Raw genomic sequence first — 23544 nt, forward strand, 5'->3', positions numbered from 1 at the left:
AGGAAATACCTCACAACCTTGGGACTTCATTGGAAGCTTGCATCAGCCCCTAGACCTCACCTGCAAACCCAAGTCCAAGGAGCCACTGAAGGACTGCTTTTGAAATTTTACCAAAACAAATAAAAGGAATAATTGCTTTTCTTCCTTATTGTAGTTGTGGTGAAAATACAAAAAGCTCGAATAAATAAGAAAACGATCTGTCAACATACTCTCCCAAAGACCCCTCCCTGTTCTCCTCTGGTACACAGTAGACTGGCCTGCCTGCTGCAGGTGGAGTCAAGGTCAGCCACTGCGTCTTCCCGGTAGGCCAGTGGCCTTCTGTGGGTAGGGTCACACCTGACACTTGCAGGGCCACATGAGACCCCCTGGTGGATTCAGCCAAGGCCTGACATAAGCATCAGTAGCTCTGCCTGCTCAGCTACAGGGGAAGAGGATCCAAGAAGTGGGGATCGGAAGCAAAGGTCTGAACTGCCATCAGGGCATGGGATAGGAACAGGAAGAAGGGAGAGGTGGACAGGCACAGGCTGAGAAATGTATTCTTCCCTTGGTGGGTAACTTAACAGACCCACCTGAGACTCTGCCTTCCGGCCCAGAGTTGGCTCACATGTGGGTACTCAACTCAAACTGCAGGAAGCCTGGGAGGCCATTAGTCCCAGCTTCAGGCTAACTTGCTAAGAGACCTGTTTTCCCACCTATAAACAGAGCTTCCAGTCCTGCCTTTTTTATTTATTTATTTTTTTTCTTCTCTCCAGTATTGGGGATCGAACCCAGGATCGAACCCTGCTAGGCAAGTGCTCTAACCCCAGGTCCCTTCCTAACTTATGATCAGAGGACACTCAGGGTGTTCCTGGGTTTTGCAAGCAATCAGGCCTCCACGGAAGGCCCTGCAGGTCCCACTTCTCCCTGCCTTGCCTCCATGACAGGCCCAGGAGCGCCCACTCACAAGCACCGAGTGGCAAGGAGGGCCAAGAGGACCTGGCGCCTGGCGATTGCGCACATCTCTTAGTGCTAGAGGCTACACATGTGCACCCAATTCACCATGCGTGAAGCTGCCTAAGGCTCTTCCCAGGCTCAGCCTGCCACTCCCGTGGGACCTCCGCATAGACCTGGGGTCCAACCTGACACCCCCAGCCAAGCCCAGGTCCAAGACGGACAGGCTCGTCACCCATGGGGCATCTGCCCACACCTGACAGCAGCTGTTGAATCCTAGCCCCCTGTCTCAAGGCCCCTCTCTGCTATCCTACGTCCCTCACTGTCCCAGGGAATGGTCTGAGGACAGTCCCGGCCCTCTCTCAGGTCTCCGTCTTTTCATCCGGAAAGTGGAACCGGTCCAGGAGGGGACCAGTCGAGGAAGCCTCCCGTGGCTGCGCCCGAGAGGAAGGGGCGTCGGAGAAGACCCGACCCAACCCACGCTGGCGTGGAGAGGCGCGCGCCGAGGGGACCCGCGCCTCCGCGGCCGGGCGTCCAGCTCCGACCCGGCCCGAGGCCGGGGAAGGGCACCCGAGAGGGGCCGTCCGCGCAGAGCCCGCGCCCCGCGGACCCCGCCCACCCGCAACTCCGGCGTCCCGGGCCACCGGCCGCCCGCCGCTGTCACCCGGCCGGGTCCGGCCCCGTCCCGCGGCCACCTCGCCCGGCGCCCGCGCTCACCTGCCGCCTCCCGCACTGCAGCCGCCGCCGCCGCCCGAGTGGCAGCCCGAGTGGCCGCGGGCGGGCCCGGCACTCCCGGCGGGGGCGGCGGAGCGGCCGCAGGCGCCCCCCGCTGGCCGCCCTGCCCAGGCGGGGCGCGGGCCGGGGTGGCCGGGGAGCCCCTCCCGCCGCGCCCCGCTCCATCTCCCCCGAAAGGTGGGGAACGCACCGCCATGCCACCTCCAGCGCAGCCTCCCACGCCGCAGCCGGAGCCCGCGACCCGCCACCTTAGCTGGCCAGCAGGAACTACCGCCTTTTCCGAACAATTTTCTCAGAGTAACTCACGCACGTGCTCGCGAGCGTCTGGCGCCCCCACCCCCACACCATTCCCATCCCCAAGGGCAAACACTTTCTAGCAAGCGGTTTTCAGCTGGTTTTGCTCCAGATCTCCCCCACCCTCCAGTAAAGAACGCGTTTCTGGAAGGCTGTCCAGGCTGGTGCCCTCCAGCCAAGATGAGGAAGCCTTGGCCCCAATGTCTGACTCAGGCCTGACCTCCTGGGAGGGTCAGGGGTGGGAGCCGCCTGCTCGCCGCCCTGTCAGTGCAGGCTTTACAGACCTGGTCTTAGTAGGCACCAGGAGAACAAAGCCTGCCTAAGAAAGTAGGTGTGTAATCCGGTAGGGACCCCTAGAGCCCAGGGTGGGGCCCAGAGTTGGCAGCAAAAAAAGAAAAAAAAATCTTTTGTGTTCCTGAGGCACCCAGGCTGGGAGAGCACCTCTGAGTCAGGCTGGGTGGGATGAAGATCAAAGGAAGGAGTAATCAAACTAAGGAGGGTATTTAACTCAGAGACTCCCCAGGTCCCTCCACCCAGCTTGTCCAGAGCTCCCTCATACTCATGAATGAGGTTCTCACTGCAGGTGGCTCCCCAGGGCATTCCTTGGAAATGTCTAGGTGCAGTTTAACAGGTACCAGGTGATCTTGTAAAAAGCAGATTGGAGAAACTCTGGTCTATTTGGAACTCCCTGTAGGATCCTGGGACCAAGCACTCCAGCTAACCCTAGAGGCAAAAGACCCTAAGTTATCACAGCCAATCACCCACAGTGGGCCTGGAACCCAGCCCAGAGGCCGCCCACTTTGAAACCATGCTGAGGAATCAGATGGTGGAATGCCGGAAGGTGAAGATCTAATCTCCACTCCAGATGGCTAGTGGGGAGGTCCTCGCTGGGGCTTACACCCGACTTCAGTAGATCCTCCCAGCTGCCCGAGACTGCTCAGGCACCTCCTCTGGGCCTCTGAGTGCCAGGCAAGCTAAGACGTTTGGCTCTCCTTAAGCTGCTCCACTGTCAACCCCACCCCTGGGAGTCCTGGCCAGGTCACCGAAGCATCCCAAGAACTCTCCCGAGCAGCTCGGCCTCCCAGGAAGTGGGAGCCCTGGCAGGAAGTAGATGGTGATCCTCATCAGAGTCAACTTCTGAGGCCCACCCCCGCCTACAGCCTATCTCAACAGAACCCACGCAGCAGGGAGCCCACCTGTTTGGCCCAAGGCTTCCAGAACACCAAGTGCCTCTGTTCTGCACAGAGGCGGCAAGAGTTCCTGGCCTCTGCCCTTGGGCTTTCCAAGCAGAGTTCAAGGTGCTCCGGGCCCTCTTCCGGATGGGGTAGGGCAGGGAGCAATGCTGTGACCTCTGTCCCTGCCCTCTGTGTGTCATCTTCACACAAATCCATGACCAACTCTTGACAGCAGACGGAGAGCTGGAGAAAGTGAGTTAATCACACTGCCTGCGTCAGTGCACACGGTCGGCTGTCAAGACGTCCCCATCCTGCCTCTGCTGTGACTCATCAATGACAGCTGCCTCTTGGGACATTCAATCCTCCATTGGCATTCTCAGACAGGCCAGCAGCGGAGTCACTCAGACATCTAGTAAAAATACACTGCCTGGCCCACTTCTGATTCAGTAGCTCTGGGATGGGAGACCAAGCGTCTGACTTCCCAGGTGAGGCCACTTCTCGGCCTCAGGTCAGACTAGGTAGCAAAGCTCTGAAACTCTGGTCTCCCAGTAGGAGGGTTTTAAAACCCTAGGTGAGTTTAGTTAAGGATGGTACTTCAAATCCAAGGACAAGGAATGGTTTCCTCCAGACACTGTTGGATGAGTCCACGACCATCTGAGAAGAAACTCTGATACCACCTCATACTCATGCTTTAAAAAGAAAAGAAAAAACCAATAGGGTAAAAATCTTTTTGTGTTTGAAAATCAAACCAAGAAAATATTTTGTTAACTTTGGAGTGGAGGAGTCTACACGGGGATGTGAGTCCTCACTGAAGGGTGGCAGGTTAAAGCAGGCTGTCCCTGCCCAGGTGACAGGGTTGTCTAAACAGCCACACTCCTGATTTTAATCATTGGCTGTGCAGAACTCCAGGACACATTTGCTTGAAGTCTTGAATCTCCCCCCGGAGGAATGTTGAGAACACTCAACATTCACGCCCCCTCGGTTTCTGTGGCTTGCAGCAGTTGGGTGCCTGGTCTCACCGGTGCAGGGAGAGGGTTTTAAGACCCAACGTCAATCACGACAATGGAAGCTAGAAACTGTTTATTTCGGTCAACTCAATATTAGCCTTTACCAGGCAACAGAAACCACAGGCACGTGGATAGCACAGAGCCTGTCAGATCCTTCCACCTTCGTCTCTTGTCACTCAGGGAGCCAGGTGTTGGCCTTCCCAGCCACGCGGCCCTGCTACCGACCTCAGGGATCAAGGGGTTCCTCTTGCCCTCACTTCCCCACAGTGCTCTCCTGGTGATCGCAGAGGCTCACGGGCACAGGCAGCTCACATTGTTCACCAGGAAGGAGATTTGGTACTTCACAGCAGAAAAGCAAACAATCCAAAGGAGAATTGCCCCTTCCTGCCCACCCTGCCTTCATGCCACTCCCGGGGACTACGGAGTGTAAAGGTTGGGATATGCTCTGTCTACACTTCTCTCCTGCCAGTCCAGATTTATGCTGGAAAACTGGCCAGGAAAGATGGTGGGCTGAACTCCGATCTTTTCCTGCTGCCTCCCCAAGCCTAGTCAGATGGCAGTAAGAGGAATTTCCCCCTACAAGGCTCAAAGAATGGAAAAAATAAGAGAAGCAGGCACAGCCATTGGGAAGGGGAGGTAGGGGGTTTAGTGTAACCAACTCGGTGGCACAGCCAACGGTCTACCTACCCTGGCATCTGGGAGGAGGATCGATCACTGCTGCATTGGGCAAGCTCCAAATTCTCCCAACTGGAAATGGCAGGCAGCCTGGGGAGTGGGGCAGGGTGGTCATCTGAAGCGCAGGGGCACCCGTCTCCACACCTGGCTACCACTCCCCACCCCAGCAGAAACCTGGAGGGCTTTTCTCTGGGAAAAGGTAAATTGAAGAATCTCTAGGGGAAACCAAGCCTAGCGTCAGGCAGGGCTACCTGAGAACAGAAAATTTAAAAGCTAGACACATCTCCAATTCAGTCCCCTTCCATTTTCTCCCAGGATTTGGCAGCCAAGCTCCAGGCTGGAGAGATTCTCTGGAACTCCAAAACCTGCTCACCCATGAAGGCACCCCACTGGCTGTTCACACTGCCTCCCAGAGCTTCCCTGGGTTCTTCATTAAGGGCAACCAGGAATCACCAGAAATCTGAGGGAAGCCTCTAACACCAAGAGCGGAAGAGCTAACAGCAGGCAGACAAAAAACTCGTAACAAAATGGTATCATTAACATCCTCAGAGACTCCAAAAATATATTGTAACCATGAAGCCAAAATATATTAAAACCATATTTTTGTTTTTATTTTTGTTTCCTGGAATTGAACCCAGGGGTGCTTAACCACTGAACTACATCCCCAATCCTTTTTATTTTTTGAGACAGGGTCTCACTATGTTGCTGAGGTTGGCCTCAAACTTGTGATCTTCCTGACTCAGCCCCCTCCAAGTTGCTAGGAAAATAGGCACACACCACAGAATTTTTTTTTTTTTTTTTTTTTTTTTTTTTTAGCAAGGGACACCTGGGGTGGGGGACTTCGAAGAACATGATAGCAGAACTGCAAGATTCACAAGAGGGTTGGAAGATAAAGTTGAACAGAAAGTCAGAGGTGGAAAATAGTGAAGATGAGAAAACTAGAGGTTCTTTCCAAGAGACCCAATGTTTGAATAACTGGAGTTTCTTAGAAAACAGAAGGGAGGGAAGTAAACAGGAGTTTAAGATCTCTCAGTTACTGAAGAACATGTGTCACAGGATCAAGTGCATACATAACATCAAGTGCCAGGTACAATAGATGAAAACCTAATTTCCATAACATTTCAGAACACTGGGAACAAAGATCATAAAAGTTTTGAAAGGAGAGAGGGAAGAAAGGTCACAATCAGCTTTAGACTTCTGCCAACAACACTGGGAGGGATGAAGCAATGCTTTCAAATTTCGAAGGAAAAATGTTTTCCAACTTGGAATTCTATAGATCCAGCTAAACTACTACTTGAGCTCAATGAAGAACACATTTTCAGATATTTATCGCCTGTGCATTCTTCCCCAGGAAGCTACTAAGGACTATGCACCAGCGAAAGGGGAGAGTTATCAAGAAAGAGGGAAACACAGGACACAGAGAAGAGGAGCTGCAACGTGGATGGGTGAAAGGAAGCTCCCTGGTGAAGGTGGAGAGGCCAGGATGGTGCCTGCGCACCAAGTGCAGCTGGTCAGAAGCTGTAGGAGAGACACTTCTGGCAAGATGAAAGTGCTAAAATACCTAAGGCTGATGAGAACTTGCAGGGCGTAGAGCACTGGCAGGGTTCGGATGAATTAGTGAACTGCATGGAAAACAAAAACAAAAACAAACTCCAGGAAACACAAAAAACCTGTTCAGAAAAAAAAAAAAAAAAAAAAAAAAATCAGGCTCAGGGTATGGCACAGTGTTTGTAAAGCATGTGCTTCGTAAGCACCAGGCCTCAGGTTCACTCACCATTGCCAAAAATAGAGAAAATAATTTTATTATACAGTTTGACAAAAACAGTATTCACATAGCCATGATAATGTAAACACTGAATATTGTACTAAATAAAACCTGGAATAATTCTACTGAGAGGCTGGGACACAGGAATTCAGGGGTGGTGGGAAGTCAACACAATGACAAGAACTAAAAATCAAAAGGTGGCAATAGAGGTATGTTATTTAGAAACACAGAGGTAAACACAGAGGTTAACACTTCCCTGCCCCCAACAAACAAAAATCCCAAAAGATGAAAGTGGTTGTCTCAGGAGATGAGGAAAGTGCAGAGAGAGGCTGGCGGGGGGCGGGGGCTTTTAGAACCACTTGGCTTTAAGTTTTGACAAAACTGATATCCTGCCACTTGCCCTGCTTTTCACTACCTTGACAGGGTCCAGCCCAGCTCCAGGTCTACCTGTGCCTGCCTGGTCTCCATCACACCTCCCCTGACAGGCTTTTCCAGTGTTGCCTTTTTCTTGGGGAGATATCTGTGTACTTTAGCCTGGTCTGTGAAAGCAGTTTTCTTGAAAATTTTTTTTTCTTTTTTTCTTTTTGCAGTACTGAGAATTGAAGTCACTAAACCACATTTCCAGAACTTTTTGAGACAGGGTCTTGCTAAATTGTTGAGTGTGGCTCCTAATTTGCAACCCTCCTGCCTCAGCCTTCCAACTAGCTGGGATTATAGGCATTTGCCACCATGCTGGTGGTACTGGGGATTGAACCCAAGAGGGGCTTTACCACTGAGTTGCTTTTTATCTCTTGAGACAGGGCCTTGCTAAATTACTAAGGCTGACTTCAAACTCAATTCTCCTGCCTCAGCCTTCTGAGTCTCTGGGATTACAGGTGTGAGTCACCATGCCAGGCCTGAATTAAATTTTGAAAAATAAGGATTCATGGCACCCTGACCTTAGGACTGCTTTGGAGCATGCTCATGCATTAAGCGACCCACTGAGTGATGTAAGTACAAAAATGGTTTGTCACCTAAATTGAGCAATAACTCTTTTAAAAATTGGTTGACATGTAAGTAGGTCACTCTATACTTTTAATAAGCCTCTCCCTTCATTTCAGTGTTGACACTAAACATTAATAACTTTCTCTCATTAATATGGTTCGGGACAAATCCTATTCAACAAAATTCTAATCTCACATTTTCAAAATAGGAGAGTTGCTTGCCTTACACACACACCAGCAGGATGCAGGGGCATATGATTGTAATCCCAGAGACCCAGGAGGCTGGGGCAGGGGGATTGCAAGTTAGAGGTCAGCCTCAGCAACTTAGCAGGGTCCTGCTTCAAAAATTTTAAAATGAACAAAAAGCATCAGTGGCCTGGGGATGCAGCTCAGCAGTAAGCACTCAAGTGCAAAGCCCTGGGTTCAGTCCCCACTGCAATAAATAACATATAAGATGAAAAATAAAAGGGGGAGAGGCAGCTCAGTGGTAGAGTGCTTGCCTCGCATGTGCGGGCCCCAGACTTCGATCCCCAGGACCACAAAGCCAACAAACAAAACCCACACACATACAATTATAGCCTATTTACAATAAAAAAAATTTTTAAATTTTAAATTTCCAACACACACACACACACACACACACACACCACACTTTTGCTTCATCCCAAATGAATTATTTCAGATTGCTAGTTTGTTGAAGTTTTGTTTTCCTAAACAAGAAAGAAATATTAAGTGTTTTATGTAAAAGGTAAAATGTTCCCAAAAGTCAAAGAAGGCTGGCATAGTAGCCATGCCTGTAATCTTTGTGACTTGGGAGACTGAAGCAGAAGGATCACAAGTGCAAGGTCAGCCCCAGCAATGTAGCAAGACCCTCTCATAAAATAAATAATAAAAAGGGCTGGGGATGGAGCTCAGTAGTACAGGACCCCTGAGTTCCATTCCCAGTACCACACGAAAAAAAAAGGAAAAAAGTCAAAGAAGTTGCATTCCTAAGCGAAACTGGTAACTCTAGAACATTTCATAACAGAATTCTGAATGCCAACAAGTAGAAATTACAGCAGAAATTCTATAATCACACGAGAACCTAACAAAGTTATTCCAAGGAAAACATCTTTAAAAAACACTGCTGTGCGAAGGCTCAGAGGGATGGCTGTCTGGATTCCCCACAGCTAGCGTTCATCCTTTCAATAACAAATTTTTCCAGCAGATTTCCCCAGCAAAACTAGAGGCAATTTTCTGCCTTCTCTGCCCCAAGCAACTGGATTTTTTTCTCTCCACCCAAGCTCTCCCAACTCACCATGCGGGTCATTCCACTTTAGGAGAGGTAACTTACTTTTACGTTTTAATTGTTGCTGCTCCAGTTACCAGAGGGTCTTAAAATAAAAAAAGATTGGGTTTTTAATGGGTGGGTGGTGGAGAGCAGTCAACATGATGGGTGTTTTTCCAAAGGCAAAATTTTCTAAAAAGTGGAAATAAAATACAGAAAAACAGGGCACTGTCTCAGATGAGCACATTGTTAACACTGAACTTCTAACAGAAAAATAAAAAAAAAAAATTAAAAGATGAAACACTTCTCAAAGCAACTCATGAAAATTCACCTAAAAGAACGTAAAACTAGGGGGAATTTTCTCAGTAAACTTGATTCCGAAGACAATTGCCATGGAATAGCAATATTCTATAAAACCCCTAACCGAGGTATACTGAAAAATGACATTTCATGGTTCATTAGTTTATTCATCTTGGGGATCTGACATGTCAATTTCCCAAAGCAACTTGCAAGCAAAAGTCATAATAAAAAGGAAATAGGCGTGTGCATGTAGTAACACAGAAAGACCTCTTTATATGAGCTGGGATTTGCAGATTACTGTCGCATGACCCCATTTGTATCAGAGGAGAAAAGACATCCCCACCCCCAAAAGTTATGTTTACATGTGTTTTAAGTGCACAAAAAATTTTAGGATACATCCCAAAATATAAAAATGCATAGCTCTGGGGAGTTACGTAGAATTGGAAAGTTTAAGGCAACTGGATCCTTTTTTAGACATTGACCTGTTATTTACGTTTCTTCTCAATGGAACATACGTTCAATATAGTGATTAAGCAGATTCACTAGATCTAACCAGATGGACGACAGTGTCCTCCGTGTGAATTCACTCTGTCCTTTACTATGCGAGAACTTCGGGGATGCTACTGGAAAGGAGGGCATGTCCATGGGGAGCACTTCCAGCTGGATGTTCCAGAAGCGGGAAGAAAACTCAACCGCTGGAGCCGAGGTCTAGTTTTAGCGGGCAGTTCTCCGCGTGCTACTGAGCAACTTCCTCCTAAAGCAGTCCGTGGCGACCTGGCAGCTAACCGTCCAGCATTCCACCACCACTCGGGGTCCCAGGCAGGCACCACGAGTCCCGGCAAGCTCTGCCCCTTCTTCCCCCTTAGAGTTCTGAAAACATGCTTTCAGCGGTCCACTTTGGCTCTTAACCCTGCTTCTCCTGTTCCTCAGAACCATCTTCACCATGCCATTCAGCCTGTGCAGCTTGTTGTTCCACTAATCTGTGGGTAGAGCACCTCGTTTCTTAATGCAGCAAGCACAGCGCCTTGTGTTAAAGCCAGGATAAACCGGGCTGGCGGGCTGCGGGTGGAGCTCAGTGGTGGAGCACTTGCCTAGCATGTGTGGGGCACCAGGTTCAATTCTCAGCACCACACATAAATAAGATTCATCTACAACTAAAAATTATATATATATATATATATATATATAATTTTTTTTTTTTTAATGGGCTGGTATCTGCAAATAACCAAATTCTATGGGGTCAACTTCTATTGCTGTGGGGAGGCCAAACTGCTATCACAGTTTAGGACAAGGCAGGAGAAAAACAGCATCCTGAAGTATCCTTTCACTATTTGAGGATGAAAACCAGGTTTGAGATCATTAAGGAACCCGCAGAAATACTACATACACAAGAAAACCTCTACTTCCGAACAGGGCTCTATTTAGAATTACAAATTTAAAAAAAGAAAAAAAAAAAAAAAAACCATTTGGGTTTTATATAAAGGCTCATACGAGAGGTTCTGAAGATAAATGAAAGCACAAAGCCTTTATTGAATTGCATATTATGAATAATAAACCCAATGGTAAGCACGGGGGTGGGGGTCAGATGTGCATAGAAATGCAATTTATAAAATTTTCAAGGCAAACAATTGACATCTTTGAAGACACTGTAGTTAGCTTATAAAAAAAGAAAAGCTTCCAGGTGTGCAATTCATTCATAGTTTTCATAACTGGTGCCCAGTGATATAACCTCAGGAAATGTCGAGATTTCATAAATCATTTGTATCAAATCTCTTTCTCTGGTAAACTCCTTAGTGCCTCTGCAGCGGTAACTGGACAGGACTGCAAAGGTTTCGAGATGATTCAAACCTCCAGCACCTCACAGGAATCCGAATTTCTTAACACAGAAGGCAATGCTAATCAAGGAAGGAAATAGATAAAAGGTTATTAAAACACTGACTTCATCAAACTTTCTAAATACTTATCTACTGTATGTACCACTAAAAACATGCTCATCCCTGCAGCCCTTCTCACTTTATGTCCAGAAACTACAGTTGCTACCGTACTTTTCACCTTTAATGCTGCATGTTTTAAACGGTGCTTTTCACTAGCCTGTAAAGTATGAAGATCAGTAGGATAGCAGGGCTTTCAAAGACTTTTTTAAGAAGTTAGCTTCTGTAAATTTTAATATATAAAAACCAGGATCTCAAAATTAAGTTTAGGGATAAACAATATTATGATAAATCGTAAGTACACATAAAAGGTGATAATGAAATGATCTATGGAACAACTGTGCATAGCACTGATCCCAAATGGAAAGGGGAAGGGGAGTCTAAACTCCGAGAATGTGGCTGGTCACCCATCACCTCCCTCTCCTTCACAGGGATGGGTGACTCAACCTGAGGCAAGTCTGCCCTTCACCAGTACTGGCTTTAGCAGCTGCTTCCTCATGTCCTCCTGGACCTCACCCACCCGCCCCAAAGCTCAGGCCAAGCCCAGCTTGGTTTACTCCATCATCTCAGTGGTGTTATTTGTGTCTAGTTTCTATAGCATCTTTAAGATAAAACAAAGTCACTAAAAAACCCCTCCAGACTGCGTGCGGCCTTAGTAGAGACCGTCCCTATTATCGGACTGCACAGCAGTGTATGCAGGGAAAGGCAGTCAGGTTTGAGTTCACATGTAAAAATAAACACAATGAACACATAACCAATGCAAACTTCCACCAAGACTCACAGCTGAGCGAATACTGACGTCCACACTATCATCTGTGCTTACTGATATGGTTAACATGTCTGCTCAGGAAATCCAGGAGACACCTCAAACTTAAAATAACCAAAGCGGATGCCCTATTTCCATCTGTCTGCTTCCATCTCTTTCTAAAGTGTTATCTCTTTCAGGCTAGTAGGCCATGGGTTAGGTTAAACACTAAGTAGAAAATGTCAAGACCAAATACATATTTAAACACAACAGCAATCCCCTCGCACCCAAGATAGAGTAAAACAGTGTTAACTATTATTTAGTAACTAAAGACCGTCTTTAAGTATTTAATATCAGCGCTCGGCAGGCTTCAAAAGCAATTTTTCTAGTTAATAATTTTGTCAACATTGAATTTGTACATTTGTATTTAGCTCGTTATTCTTTTTGGGGGGCGGTATCAGGTATTGAACTCAGGGGCACTTGACCACTGAGCCACATCCCCAGCCCTATTTTGTATTTTTATTTAGAGACAGGGTCTCACTGAGTTACTTAGCGTCTTGCCTTTGCTGAGGCTGGCTTTGAACTCACAATCCTCCTGCCTCAGCCCCCGGAGCCACTGGGATTACAGGCAAGTGCACTGTGCCTGGCTAGCTCGTGGTTTCTGATCCATCCCAAACAAAACAAAAACCAAGGTGCCAAATGTGTGGCAGAGGTCAAGATGGCTCAAGAGAAGAGGGTCGAGAAAAAGGGTTTTGGGGTATGTCAAGTTCTCAAGCCGTGGAAAAAGAATTCCACTGTAAAATCTGGCTTGTTTCTTAGCTATGCGAAGGATCAAGGAGCATGTTAAAATCTGCTCTTTACCATTTAATCCACCCATAAATGTTTTGACAAAAGAGCAGGCAGCTAGTCTCATGGTTTAGAAACGGCAAGACGAGTCCTTCCAAGGAACTGCTTGTACAAATCTTTGATCCCAATGGTACATCTAAATATTTTACTAGATGGGACTATGCCACTGATGAAAATTACTATCAAGACTATTAAACATAACTTCCCTACTCAATTAAGCTTAACAGAGCCTTTTATAGGCTACTTGCGGAATACTTGCTGTAGATGTTACTCTCTACCATTCAAACAGTTTAATTAGCCAGGAGACTAAGAAATTCCTCCAGACTGCGGCCTTAGTAGAGATGGAGCAGAATAAATCCTTGTGATCATTAATTTTAACATTTCAATATCTATCACAGCAGAATTAGGACTGTCTTCTTTAACAGTTTACCATTTAATCTTTGAAAAATTAACTGTGAAGCAGTAACTTCCTAGAAAGGGTCTTGGGGACCAAAACATGAAATCAACAGCGTGTTAGAATTAAAGGAATCCATCAGTTTTGAACTGGAGACCAATATTAAAGTAAAACTGAATAGCAGATGTAGTCATGAGCAATACAAATACCAGCAAGTCCTTATAATGGGGATTTCTAGTAATTTCTACAGATCAAATTGAGACGCTCATCTCCTGTCATTGGGGCAGTCCATTCAATGAAAACATGCCACACAGTCCTATGCTTCCTATCATACTCTCCCCTGACCCTCCTATATTTCTGGAAACCCCAAACACCGGTCCACAGGTTCAGGCAAACACAACTCACACTTCCTACACGGGGAGAAAATGCCAAGAAAACACACAGTGCTACGAAACTCCAGAGGAAAGAGACTACTAAAGTGTCCCTCCCAGAGCCCATGTTTTGCCCTGTGAGGCCCTTATCCAGGAATATCAGGAGCCAAATCAAATACCCTCAATGCTTACGAGGGGCTCAAAATGCAAGGAAAGGTAAACACACACTTGAAATAGGACAAAAACACAGCGTGATCAACTTAAGACTAGAGGCCACCATGTGTGAAGACTGCAGATTCTACAGATGGAAGCCAGACTCAGCACCAAGGGCAACGCTGCCAAGCAGAACAAAGACACTGAAGACCAGGACTGTCACAGACACAGCAGAACCGAAGGGGAAAAGTGCATTTACCTTTAGTATCAAAAAACTTGGGTTTTGTACTGATACCCCTCGGGCCCATCAGCACCTCTACAAACCAGTATTTAAATGTTTCTTATGCCTGGGTACACATTTGTGACCTCCAGAGAAATGTCACCATGGTGAGGTAGAAGGTGTGAAGTCCCCTCTACAATACTAGGCAAAGGAGGATTATGACTCATGGATATGGATGGACTGTAATATTTAAATGACACATTTCTGGTAACAGTCACAAGATCTTTGTAGAAAAGTATTAAAACTCAAAAGAAATAAGACAGGAGTCAAATACAGAGATGAAATGTACAAAACAAATGAGCAGGCAAACTAAAAGTTCTTGAAAGTATTTTACTTCAGATTGAAAAATGAACAGTTTCCACACTGCTCATTGCAAGATACACAGTATTCACGAATACAATGCTGGTCATTTGAGGAAATGTATACACACCTCAATTTCTCCTTCATGCTTTTTTCTTTTAGAAAGATACTGTTTACCAAAAAGAAACTTCAGCAGTACAGGAAAAACTATTTTCCCAATAAATTTACGAAAACCTAAGATTCCCAATGGAATCAAGATTATCTTCCCGCTACCACCACCTTAATATAATCACATGCTTATTGGAACACTAATATTCGCACCCTACAAGTACATTTACTTTCAACAATGAGGGTGATTCTTTAAAAAAAAACTTCAGTGTGGTAAATGTAACAAGGATCTCTGCAAGTATTAAGTGTCTGAAATAGGCAGCTAATACTGGATTTAATATTATTTTATAAATAATTGTTCCCTTAGCGGTAAACATAAGTCTACACATTCACAATAGTCCTACAAAATAAATACTGTGATTATGCACAATATGTTATGACAAACTAGTTTCAAAAAACAAAAGCTCGACATCTTGATAAAAATTCAGATCAGAATAAAATGTGACTCTAAAATTTAAAACATTGTCAAAATAACATCACATTTAAAATCTTCCACAGTTTACACAAGTACTATGAGTTTCCAGTTTTGGAACATATTTTTCCTTTGTGAATTAAAATACGAACATATTGAAAATTGTTAATTTCAGTGATGACATCAGTTTTGGTCTTACTTTAGCATTATTTTCTTTATAAAAAGTTGCACTAAGTGTCCATTAATGGTCTGATTGGTCTTCAATATTTCATAAATGTATATAAAAGAAATTCCTAAAAGCCAATAGTACTTTATATGTATATATATGTATATATATATATATAAAAGAATCTCTTCTCCAAAATGGCCGTATTTAACAGAGCCACGCACACTGATGCTAACAGAAGAGCTTTCGCCTTGGAAGAAAACATTTTCAGAAATGTCACTTACATTCTATTATATTAAATATTCCCAACTGAGTTTCAAACCCAACAGGTGATGAATAACAGAATTATACATCTCATTTGCACTCAAAAGCTGACCACAACCAAAATTTACAGTATGATTTAAAACAAGCCAATGTTTAAAAAAGTTTTAATTAAAGATAACAATTCCATGAAAGGAGAGGATAAAGAATGGGATGACAAGAAGTATTTGGTCTTAATAAGGCAATACAAAATAGATCCATTATCAAAGACCATTTAATTTTTAAAGATCGACAATACCAAAAGCATAAAGTGGAGTATAAGAAAATAGTTTTTTATAAGTATGATTTAATTAAAGCTGTTTACAGTTATTCTCTCCCACAGTAGTTAAGCATGAGTTTAAAAGAATAAGATGAGAAACGCAAGCACACGCAGCACACAGGGTCAGAGGAGCCAGCATGCAAAGTCTGGAGCTCGAGGTTTTGCTGCAACAGGAGCGAGGCCAGACAGGGGTGGCCCTGTGCTTCCTACTAGGAAGAAGTGGGGAGGAAAGGGGAAAAAGAAAGAGAGAAAGATAGAAAGACTGCAAAGGAAACAAACACAAAGTCATGTAATTGCCAATTGCCCAAAACGACAGCACTATAGAAAACAGTTGCAATTCTCAGAGATGACTAGAGATTTTTCAGTGTTTACACAAAAGTACATAGTACATTTTTTTTTTTTTTTTTTTACAAAATAAAATAAATGTCATTTGCCACCATAAACCTTTTCTTTAGAGAGGAAAAAAATTCGCAGCAGGTCACAAGGGTTCTATTAAGTCATTTCAATGCTGAGGAAAACAAACTGAGTAACAGAACTAATCACTTCCCTATAGATGGATGTCAAGATGACAATTCAGATTATTCTTCAAACTAATCCTGAGAAGAATTCTGTTTACAATTCAAACAGTAATGTTATGTAAAAAGTATTAACAAATCCACTATTACAAATATCAATTTCCTATATGGTCTTCTATATATACACACACAATAAAATGGTAAATATATGCAAAAATATTAAAAAAAAAAACATGCACAGATCACTTTCCCCTTTGGAATCTGGACTCCTATAAGATACTTTTGTTTGCCTTCCCCACCCATCCTCTGACATTGTTTTCTGTTTCTATCACCCTACCCACACTGAATACTATTCCCTATAACTCTGCATAAAGCCAATGAGAAATATATTTTACATTCAAGCTTTAAATCTTAAAATGACCCTGTTGTAGCATATGACTTATCAAATGAGCAGCCTTTTTTCCCCTTTTTTGCTTGCTTTTGTTTTTGCAGTTGTCAGTCTTCATGATCCATTCCGTGGCGAGCTGGGAAAAAACGCAGTTGCTAAATCAATGTCTGAACAGTGTGAGGCTCCTGCATGTCTCCCAGGAGTCCCTAAGCAACTGTCCTGAGCATGAGATCATTGCACACAGAAGACAGTCCATCGCACAGCGCCGACTATCTACAAAGGTCTGAGAGGGGCGCGTCCCTCTTGTGTTTCCTCTTTTTGCCATGGTAATACTGATTATTGGATTTGCCTTGATGCTGTTTGTTTGTCATCAAGGAACCATGGCTTGTTTGGGTTGTACCTTGGAAGCCTTTGCTGGAAGAACGGAAGAGCCTTGCTGATCCATGCTGCAGAAAAAGAAAGCGGTCAAAAAGACATCAGTATCGTGGATTAGCAAATCTGAATGTGCAGGGCGCTTTCCAACTAGAAACTGGGCGGCTACAGTGACGAGGCTGACCACTGACTGAGCTAGCAGGCAGGAAAAGGGGGGGTGACACTTTTGAACTCTAAAACTCTTACATTATTTTTATGATGGAAATACTGAAAAACTAGGCCACTATCTTGTCTTCCCAACAGTGTTTTCTCGAGGAAGCTGCCTGCTCACATACCACATCCTAGGCGGTATTACTGGAAGGCGGCCTGGGACAGGCACGACTGCACAGGTTGACTGGGGGAGTCAGCATGGCAGCCGCTCCCTTCCTGCTCTCCTTACCTGTGGCTCTCTCCTGACAGCAGCCTGTTCCATCAGCTCTGTCACCTTATCACTATTACTCAACGAGTTTGTGTTTGGGGCAGGTGGCTAAGGCTGTATAGGTAAAGTGGAGTCAGTGACTCTAATGAGATATGAGGTGACTGACAAGCCAGTAATCTCTGCTGCCAGGAGGCCTTTTCCCAGGGTTCCAGTTGTACTGAGTGGGGAAGAAGGCCTTGGGCCAGTGACAATACCAATGGCTTGCCTCTTCCCTCATTCTGACTCATTACTCATGGTTAATAATAATTTTAGGCAACCAAAAAACTTGGAGCATCTCTGTGGCCTATTTCAGTCGGAGTTAGTATCAATCAACTGACCATCATGCCTCACAGCTACCTAATGCAGTTCAACGCAGGCAGCAAGATGCCAAATACTACAAAAGGATACACCATCTCCAGGTATGCACACCACTGCCATGAAGCCACACAGAAACTTCAGATGCAGCTTAATTTCAAGTACAATAAAACCTTTTTATAACTTGATCCTTTTTGTGTGTGCACTAGGTATGGAACCCAGGGCTTCAAGAATGCTTAAGGACACACTTTAAAACTGAGCTACATCCCCCCAGTCCTGATGAAATTTTTTTATGCTGAAACTATAATAAGGCGGGTTGGCTAGGATGTCTTAGGACCAGTTACTAGGTTTCCACAAAGACTGATGCTACAGGGGCTGAGTCTGTAGCTCAGTGATAGAGTGCTTGCCATGTGTTGAGGCATTGGGTTCGATCCTCAGCACCACATAAAAACAAATAAAATGAAGGTATTGTGTCCATCTACAACTAAAAAGATAAAAAAAAGGATCGGTGCCACAATGTCTCATAAATGGCCTCAGCACATCCCATTACTAGAAGCACCACCATGCTTTAGAACCACTTAAAACAAAACAGGTTTGCTCTTTAACCTAGAGTTTCAAACCCAGGATAACCATTATTCACATGAAAGAAATTCTGACTATTCTGTATTGGACACTAACAACAAAAAAACACAAATTCCACACACCTGAGATTTGTTGGTGCTGTTGGATGTGTTAGTGGTTTGGGTGCTCTGCATTTTCCCAACTGCCTGAGAGGACTCCAAGGACACATCTTGTGACCCTACTCGGTTCCCAGTAGACGGCCGGCAAAGTAGCTGTTTCGGGGTTTTGCATGGTGTCGCATCAGAATCCTAACACAAGCCATACAGGTTATAATGTGATGTACTGATGATTTACATATTCAATATTCAGAAATGAGAACAATTTCAGCTAAGCACTCATCGGAAGACTGATACGTTTGGGAGTTCAGGAGACACAATGAGGATTTTACAAAACTAACTGCTTAGGTTTTCCTCATTTTACCACAGGGCTTCCATTCATCCTCAGGTTCACTGTCCGCGTCACATTGTTAATAGTCTGTGAAGGAGCTCACAGAAGTCACAGTGAATCTGCATTTTTACTTACAGAAAACAAGTCATGGTACCCTGGGAAGACCAAGGGTCGGAGGTCCCAGTCCTGGTTCAATATCTTTAATCAAATACAAGATGATGGACTGAGAGTCTGTGATAACAGGTCCCCAAGCAAACGTGCTGTGGTACAGACCTACCACAGACAGTGTTCAGCCCCATCTGCCTCTGACTGACTGGGTCATGACTATCTCTGCCCTTCACCCTGCAGCACTAGCCGGCATTTCAGTCACGGTCTCTCAGTCCCTGACGCTCCAGCTCGAGGTTGTGTCTGCTTCTGCCCCCAACCCCCCGATCCCCGTGCCTGAGGAATCCAGCTCAGCACTCGGCCCCCCAGAGCATTGCTCCAGGATCCAGCAGGCACACAGGGAGACTCTGCTCGTGAACAGGTATGACTCCATGATGACACGTGCTCACCGGCAATAACATAAAATTACGTCCCTTACATTTTTACATTTCTTTTTATCACACACCTAATAAACTCAAAATTCAAATAATAGGTAAGTTCATTTTAAATCTGAAATAAATTTAAATTCACCTTGATAAAGAAAATTTAACTTCTGATGTAATTGACAAGTCAATCAGGATAGAGACAGAAAAAAGATTAGAGGTTGGAAAGAGGAATTGGGAAGAACTACTCCTAGTACAGGGGTTCTTTCTGGGGTGAAGGAAATATTCTTCAACTAGAGATTGGTTATAGCAGATAACATTGTGAACATATTTAAAAACATTGAAGTTATACATTTAAAGTGGTGATATTTATGAAGTAAAAATTATATCCCTTTTTTAATAAAAAATCCAATCAAGAAGCTCAAAAACATTATTCTAAATGAAAGAGGCCTTACAAAAAAGAGTATATGTTGCATAATTTCATTTATATGAAGTTATGGAATAAGCAAAACTAATCTATGTTATTAGAAAATCACAGTGGTTCCCTCTGAGGGTAGGACTCGGGGGTGATTAGCAAGCGTCTCAAGGGAGCTCCTTGGGGTGGTGGTAACATTCTATATCTTGTGATTATGTAGGGTTACACATTTGAATGCATTTGATAAAAATTTAGTGGATATACAATTAGGATTTCCTTTAATGTCAATTTTATAGCAAGAGAAAAAACTACAAACTAATATTTAAGTCTTATTAACAATATACACTACAGAAGTTTGAAAGAAGTGTACAGAGGCCTGTAATCTGCTTTCAAATGGATCAAAGAACAAGATGAGTTAGCGGACAGCAGGATGGATAGAAGGCAGGTATATGACAGCAAGTCAGATGCTAATGGGAGAATCTAGTGGTGGACACACAGACTTCACTAAAATTCTCTTTTGTTGTATGTATTAAAAAAAGGCTGAGAAAAGGATAAGTGTTGAAGTTGTTAAAATTTCCCAGTAACAAGAAAAGGAAGCAGCTTTAACCCTCTGGGCGGAATGAACCCCATACAAGAGAGTGTGTAAGCACTGAAGCTTCCAAGAGCCATATTTTTCATACTTACGACGTCACTAGAGCTGGACTGCGTGGCAGAAGAGGAGGACACTGGACCTGATGAAGAGTTTGAAGAGTGTTTACTAAGAGATTCCGAAGTTTTACTTCTACATTTTCCAAGGGCTTCATTTTCTTCAGACAGATTATTATTACATTTATCTAACTGCTGAGTATCTACTATCAAGGTAACACCATTTCCTGAAAGAGTGGCAAAAGATTGGAAAACGTTTCTTCCCATTAAAAACACAACACAGAAAAGCCTCTAAGACTCAGTCAATCAATCAATGAAAAAATTCTTACCATTACACGAAGGCTCAGGCCTATTCTGCAAGCCCCACTGCTTTGATATCCAATCTCTGTATGTGGCGACTTCATCCGTCACTCTAATTATTCTACCTAATATGCTGCATGTGTTTAAAAATAAAAAAAAAAGAAAGGGTACATTAATTTGAAAATAAGCTACAACCAATTTTGACACAATGGGCTGATCTGAATTAAACTTTTACCTCTCTGTTTCGTTGTTGGGATAGTACTTTGCTATTGGTGACACGGCGTGACTCAAAACAACGTAGGCATAATCAAAGGCCTGTTTCACTTGCATGGCCCCATATGAACTCCTTCCAACATCATTACCTTTAAAAGAAATGTATATGTAATAGTCTGCTTGACTACTGATTAATATGAATTAAGTGTTGACAAGTCTACTTTTGGGAGGGCAAGGGCAAGAGTTATCCAGCTACAACTCCACCCAGAAACTGAGCTGTCAGTTGTTCCCTTGGTTCCCCAATCTCTGAACTTATCAGATAAGCAGTCTGTACTTATCATGATGTATAAACTACCTAACAAGAACTCTCCTATCACACATGTAAAGAGTAATGCAAAAATAAATAAATAAATAAATAAAAATAAAAAAGAGTTGCCTATTCTCCCCCTAGGAGTGAAGCCAAGCTAAAACAGAAATACTGCAGGTTTTTTTGATTTTTATTAGCTGTATACATATTTTCCATGCTAATTTGTGAGGTCCTAAAAAGCAAGAACTGTCTTACTAAAAAATCTTTTTTTTTTAAATCACTGAGTCACATCCCCAGCCCTTTTTATTTTTTATTTTGAAACAGGGTCTCACTGAGGGTCTCACTGAGTAGCCTAGGGCCTAAATAAGTTGCTGAGGCTGGCTTTGAACTTGCTATCCTCCTGCCTCAGCCTCCAGAGTCACTGGGATTACAGGTGTGCACCACCACATTTGACTTACTGAAAAATCTTTGTCCCTTGCACAATGTCTTTGCACAGAGAAGGCTTCCATTAAGTATTTCCTCAATGAATAAACAAATAGAACTATTAATGTTTATAAAACAGCTCAATAAGCCATAAAAGGGCTCCAAGGCAATTACTGTAGCTCTTCATTCCTTTTCCTGACTCATTCAAAGTTACACATTCAAGCAAATGACTAAAAGCACTTCCACTAAAACCCAATAATGTAGGATCTAAGTATTTTACAATTGCATCAGGAAAAGATATTGCCCAGAAAAACTAAGACACAAGCAAACAAATAGAGCTTCATGAAAGCAATTATTTTTTGTTCACTTTCAAGCCAATGCAAAACTGGAAAAAGCACAGGAGGTTATGCAAAACTAGAGCGAAAAGGAAGCAGTCCAAAAGATAGTCTCCTTGAATTATGAATCTGGAGGTACACTGCTATCAGGCTTGTGCTCTGAGGACTTCATAATCCTCCTTAAAGTCCTGGCTGACAACTGCTGTAATCACCAGCATGAAGAACCAAGAAAACGGAAAAATGGTCGCCAAACTGAAGCTGCACACAAACCTACCCCGACAGTGAATACCTATTGCGCTTGGTTTTTAAGCGTCAAAAGGATTCTATTCCCAACTCATCTGAAGTCTGCAAGGTGTTTTACTAGGGGGTGTGCTCTGTTTATTTCAGTATGTTTGCTCATGAAATATTTTGGGAAGGGGAAAAAAAGACAATAGAAATTATCTTGCATTTGGCATCTAAAGAGAGGCTAAAAGCACAAAATGCCTGACAATGCCCTATCTTTGAACACCCACAAATTTACCTAATTTCAATACCTGGTTGTAAAGGATCTTCAATATAAAGCATTGATGGCCTGTAGCCATCTAGCATATTTTTCTGTACTTCATCTTTGGCCACATATGAACCACCATCCTTTATCCGGATGCCAGTCTTTAAATAATTGAAGTGTCGTCCATATAATTCAAAAAATTCTATTAAGAGAACACCATAGTTTGTATTGGGGATGCAAGCATCTTCCCTGGGATGTAACTAAAAAGAGGAAAAAAAAAAAAAAAAAAAAAAAAGAAGAAATTATTTTGAATTTTCTCTAAATTATCAGGGAGGGGTTGACACCTTAACTTCTGTAAGTAGTAGTATTATAATTTTGGTTTAGCATAGAAATCAACAGAGAGGGGTAATAAACAGCTGAAGTACTGTGACAGACAACACAATAAAATAACCCCATGGGCACAAAACTGGTGGGGTACAATTTGCAAGGCTGAATCCTGCCCCAGCATGCTGACAAGGCTGGCTTGGCCCACCACGTCAGGAGGTCACTCTGATTCACAGCAGAGTCTGCAGTTGGCAGCCAGCCCCACACAGATGCATAAGGCTCATCTTACCCACATAGCAGGTCTCAATCTAGCTAAACAAGATTAGTGGCTTAGAAGATATTCTGATTTTTGCCATTTGTGCTATCGTTTGCAATTATGGAAACCAGGCTATACCTTTGAATGTTAAACACTGCAGTTAAAAGTCTCAAAACTATTAGAATGTATGGGATTGAAAACAATAAATATTCTCTCCAGGAATTTTTAAATACTTACTGGCTAAATTATAAAAGGTATCCAGTTTAAGGAAAAAGTCATAAGTAATCAAGAAAAGCATTACAATAAAGCTTGACTTACTTTCTTCCTGGAATGCTTTCTCAGCTGACTTATCTTACTTTTATTGAACACTAGCATACACCCATACAACTTACCTGAAGGAAACTGACTGCCATTAAAAAGAGACTATAAGAACCAATTCCACCTGTGAATACTTCATTAAGGTCCCTCTGTAATAAGAATTGTTTCAATACTAAAACCAAGTACGGCAATACAGGATATTTCTGAAAAATAAATAAAATTATATTTTCAGTAAATTTCTGTATCAGTAATAGCTCTAGGCAATTAGCAGGAGCATAAACTGGGCCTTACATTATAAAGTTTGGTAGAGATATGCAATATACTTAAGTTTCTGTTTTAAAGGTAAGTAATTTTTAAAAAAGTAAGCCGTAAGGGCTTTAAAACACAATAATACAGATAAAACAATAATATACATCATGGCACCCATACCCACTCTAGGATTGAAACACTAAGTATATATTT

At 43.5% G+C, this 23544-nt stretch overlaps 2 protein-coding genes and 1 pseudogene across 4 annotated transcripts in view; 1 reads left to right on the forward strand and 2 right to left on the reverse strand.

Annotated features, from left to right (window-relative positions):
* The window catches only part of ADCY7 (adenylate cyclase 7), a 55321-nt gene extending 53443 nt beyond the window's left edge, over positions 1-1878 (reverse strand). Inside the window, exon 1 of the mRNA XM_079117266.1 lies at positions 1856-1878. The gene's annotated coding sequence lies outside the window, so the exon portion shown is untranslated. The remainder of the gene's footprint in view (positions 1-1855) is intronic.
* The window catches only part of LOC306647773 (NADH dehydrogenase [ubiquinone] 1 alpha subcomplex subunit 1-like), a 442780-nt pseudogene that overhangs the window by 387867 nt on the left and 31369 nt on the right, over positions 1-23544 (forward strand). The window lies entirely within an intron of this gene.
* Positions 14162-23544, reverse strand: part of TENT4B (terminal nucleotidyltransferase 4B) — a 65024-nt gene continuing 55641 nt past the window's right edge. The window contains exons 6-12 of one of the 2 annotated variants that reach the window (XM_079117289.1): positions 23157-23285; positions 22231-22444; positions 20655-20781; positions 20449-20552; positions 20159-20205; positions 18229-18393; positions 14162-16826 (exon numbers count right to left, since the gene is read on the reverse strand). In XM_079117289.1, coding sequence (XP_078973415.1) covers positions 16650-16826; positions 18229-18393; positions 20159-20205; positions 20449-20552; positions 20655-20781; positions 22231-22444; positions 23157-23285 — 963 coding nt within the window. In that variant the 3' untranslated portion in view covers positions 14162-16649. Of the gene's footprint in view, positions 16827-18228; positions 18394-20158; positions 20347-20448; positions 20553-20654; positions 20782-22230; positions 22445-23156; positions 23286-23544 lie in introns of both variants that reach the window. The other variant, XM_079117290.1, reaches the window with a different exon arrangement.

Source organism: Sciurus vulgaris (genome assembly GCF_902686455.1).
Source record: "Sciurus vulgaris genome assembly, chromosome: 17".
Lineage (NCBI taxonomy): Eukaryota > Metazoa > Chordata > Mammalia > Rodentia > Sciuridae > Sciurus > Sciurus vulgaris.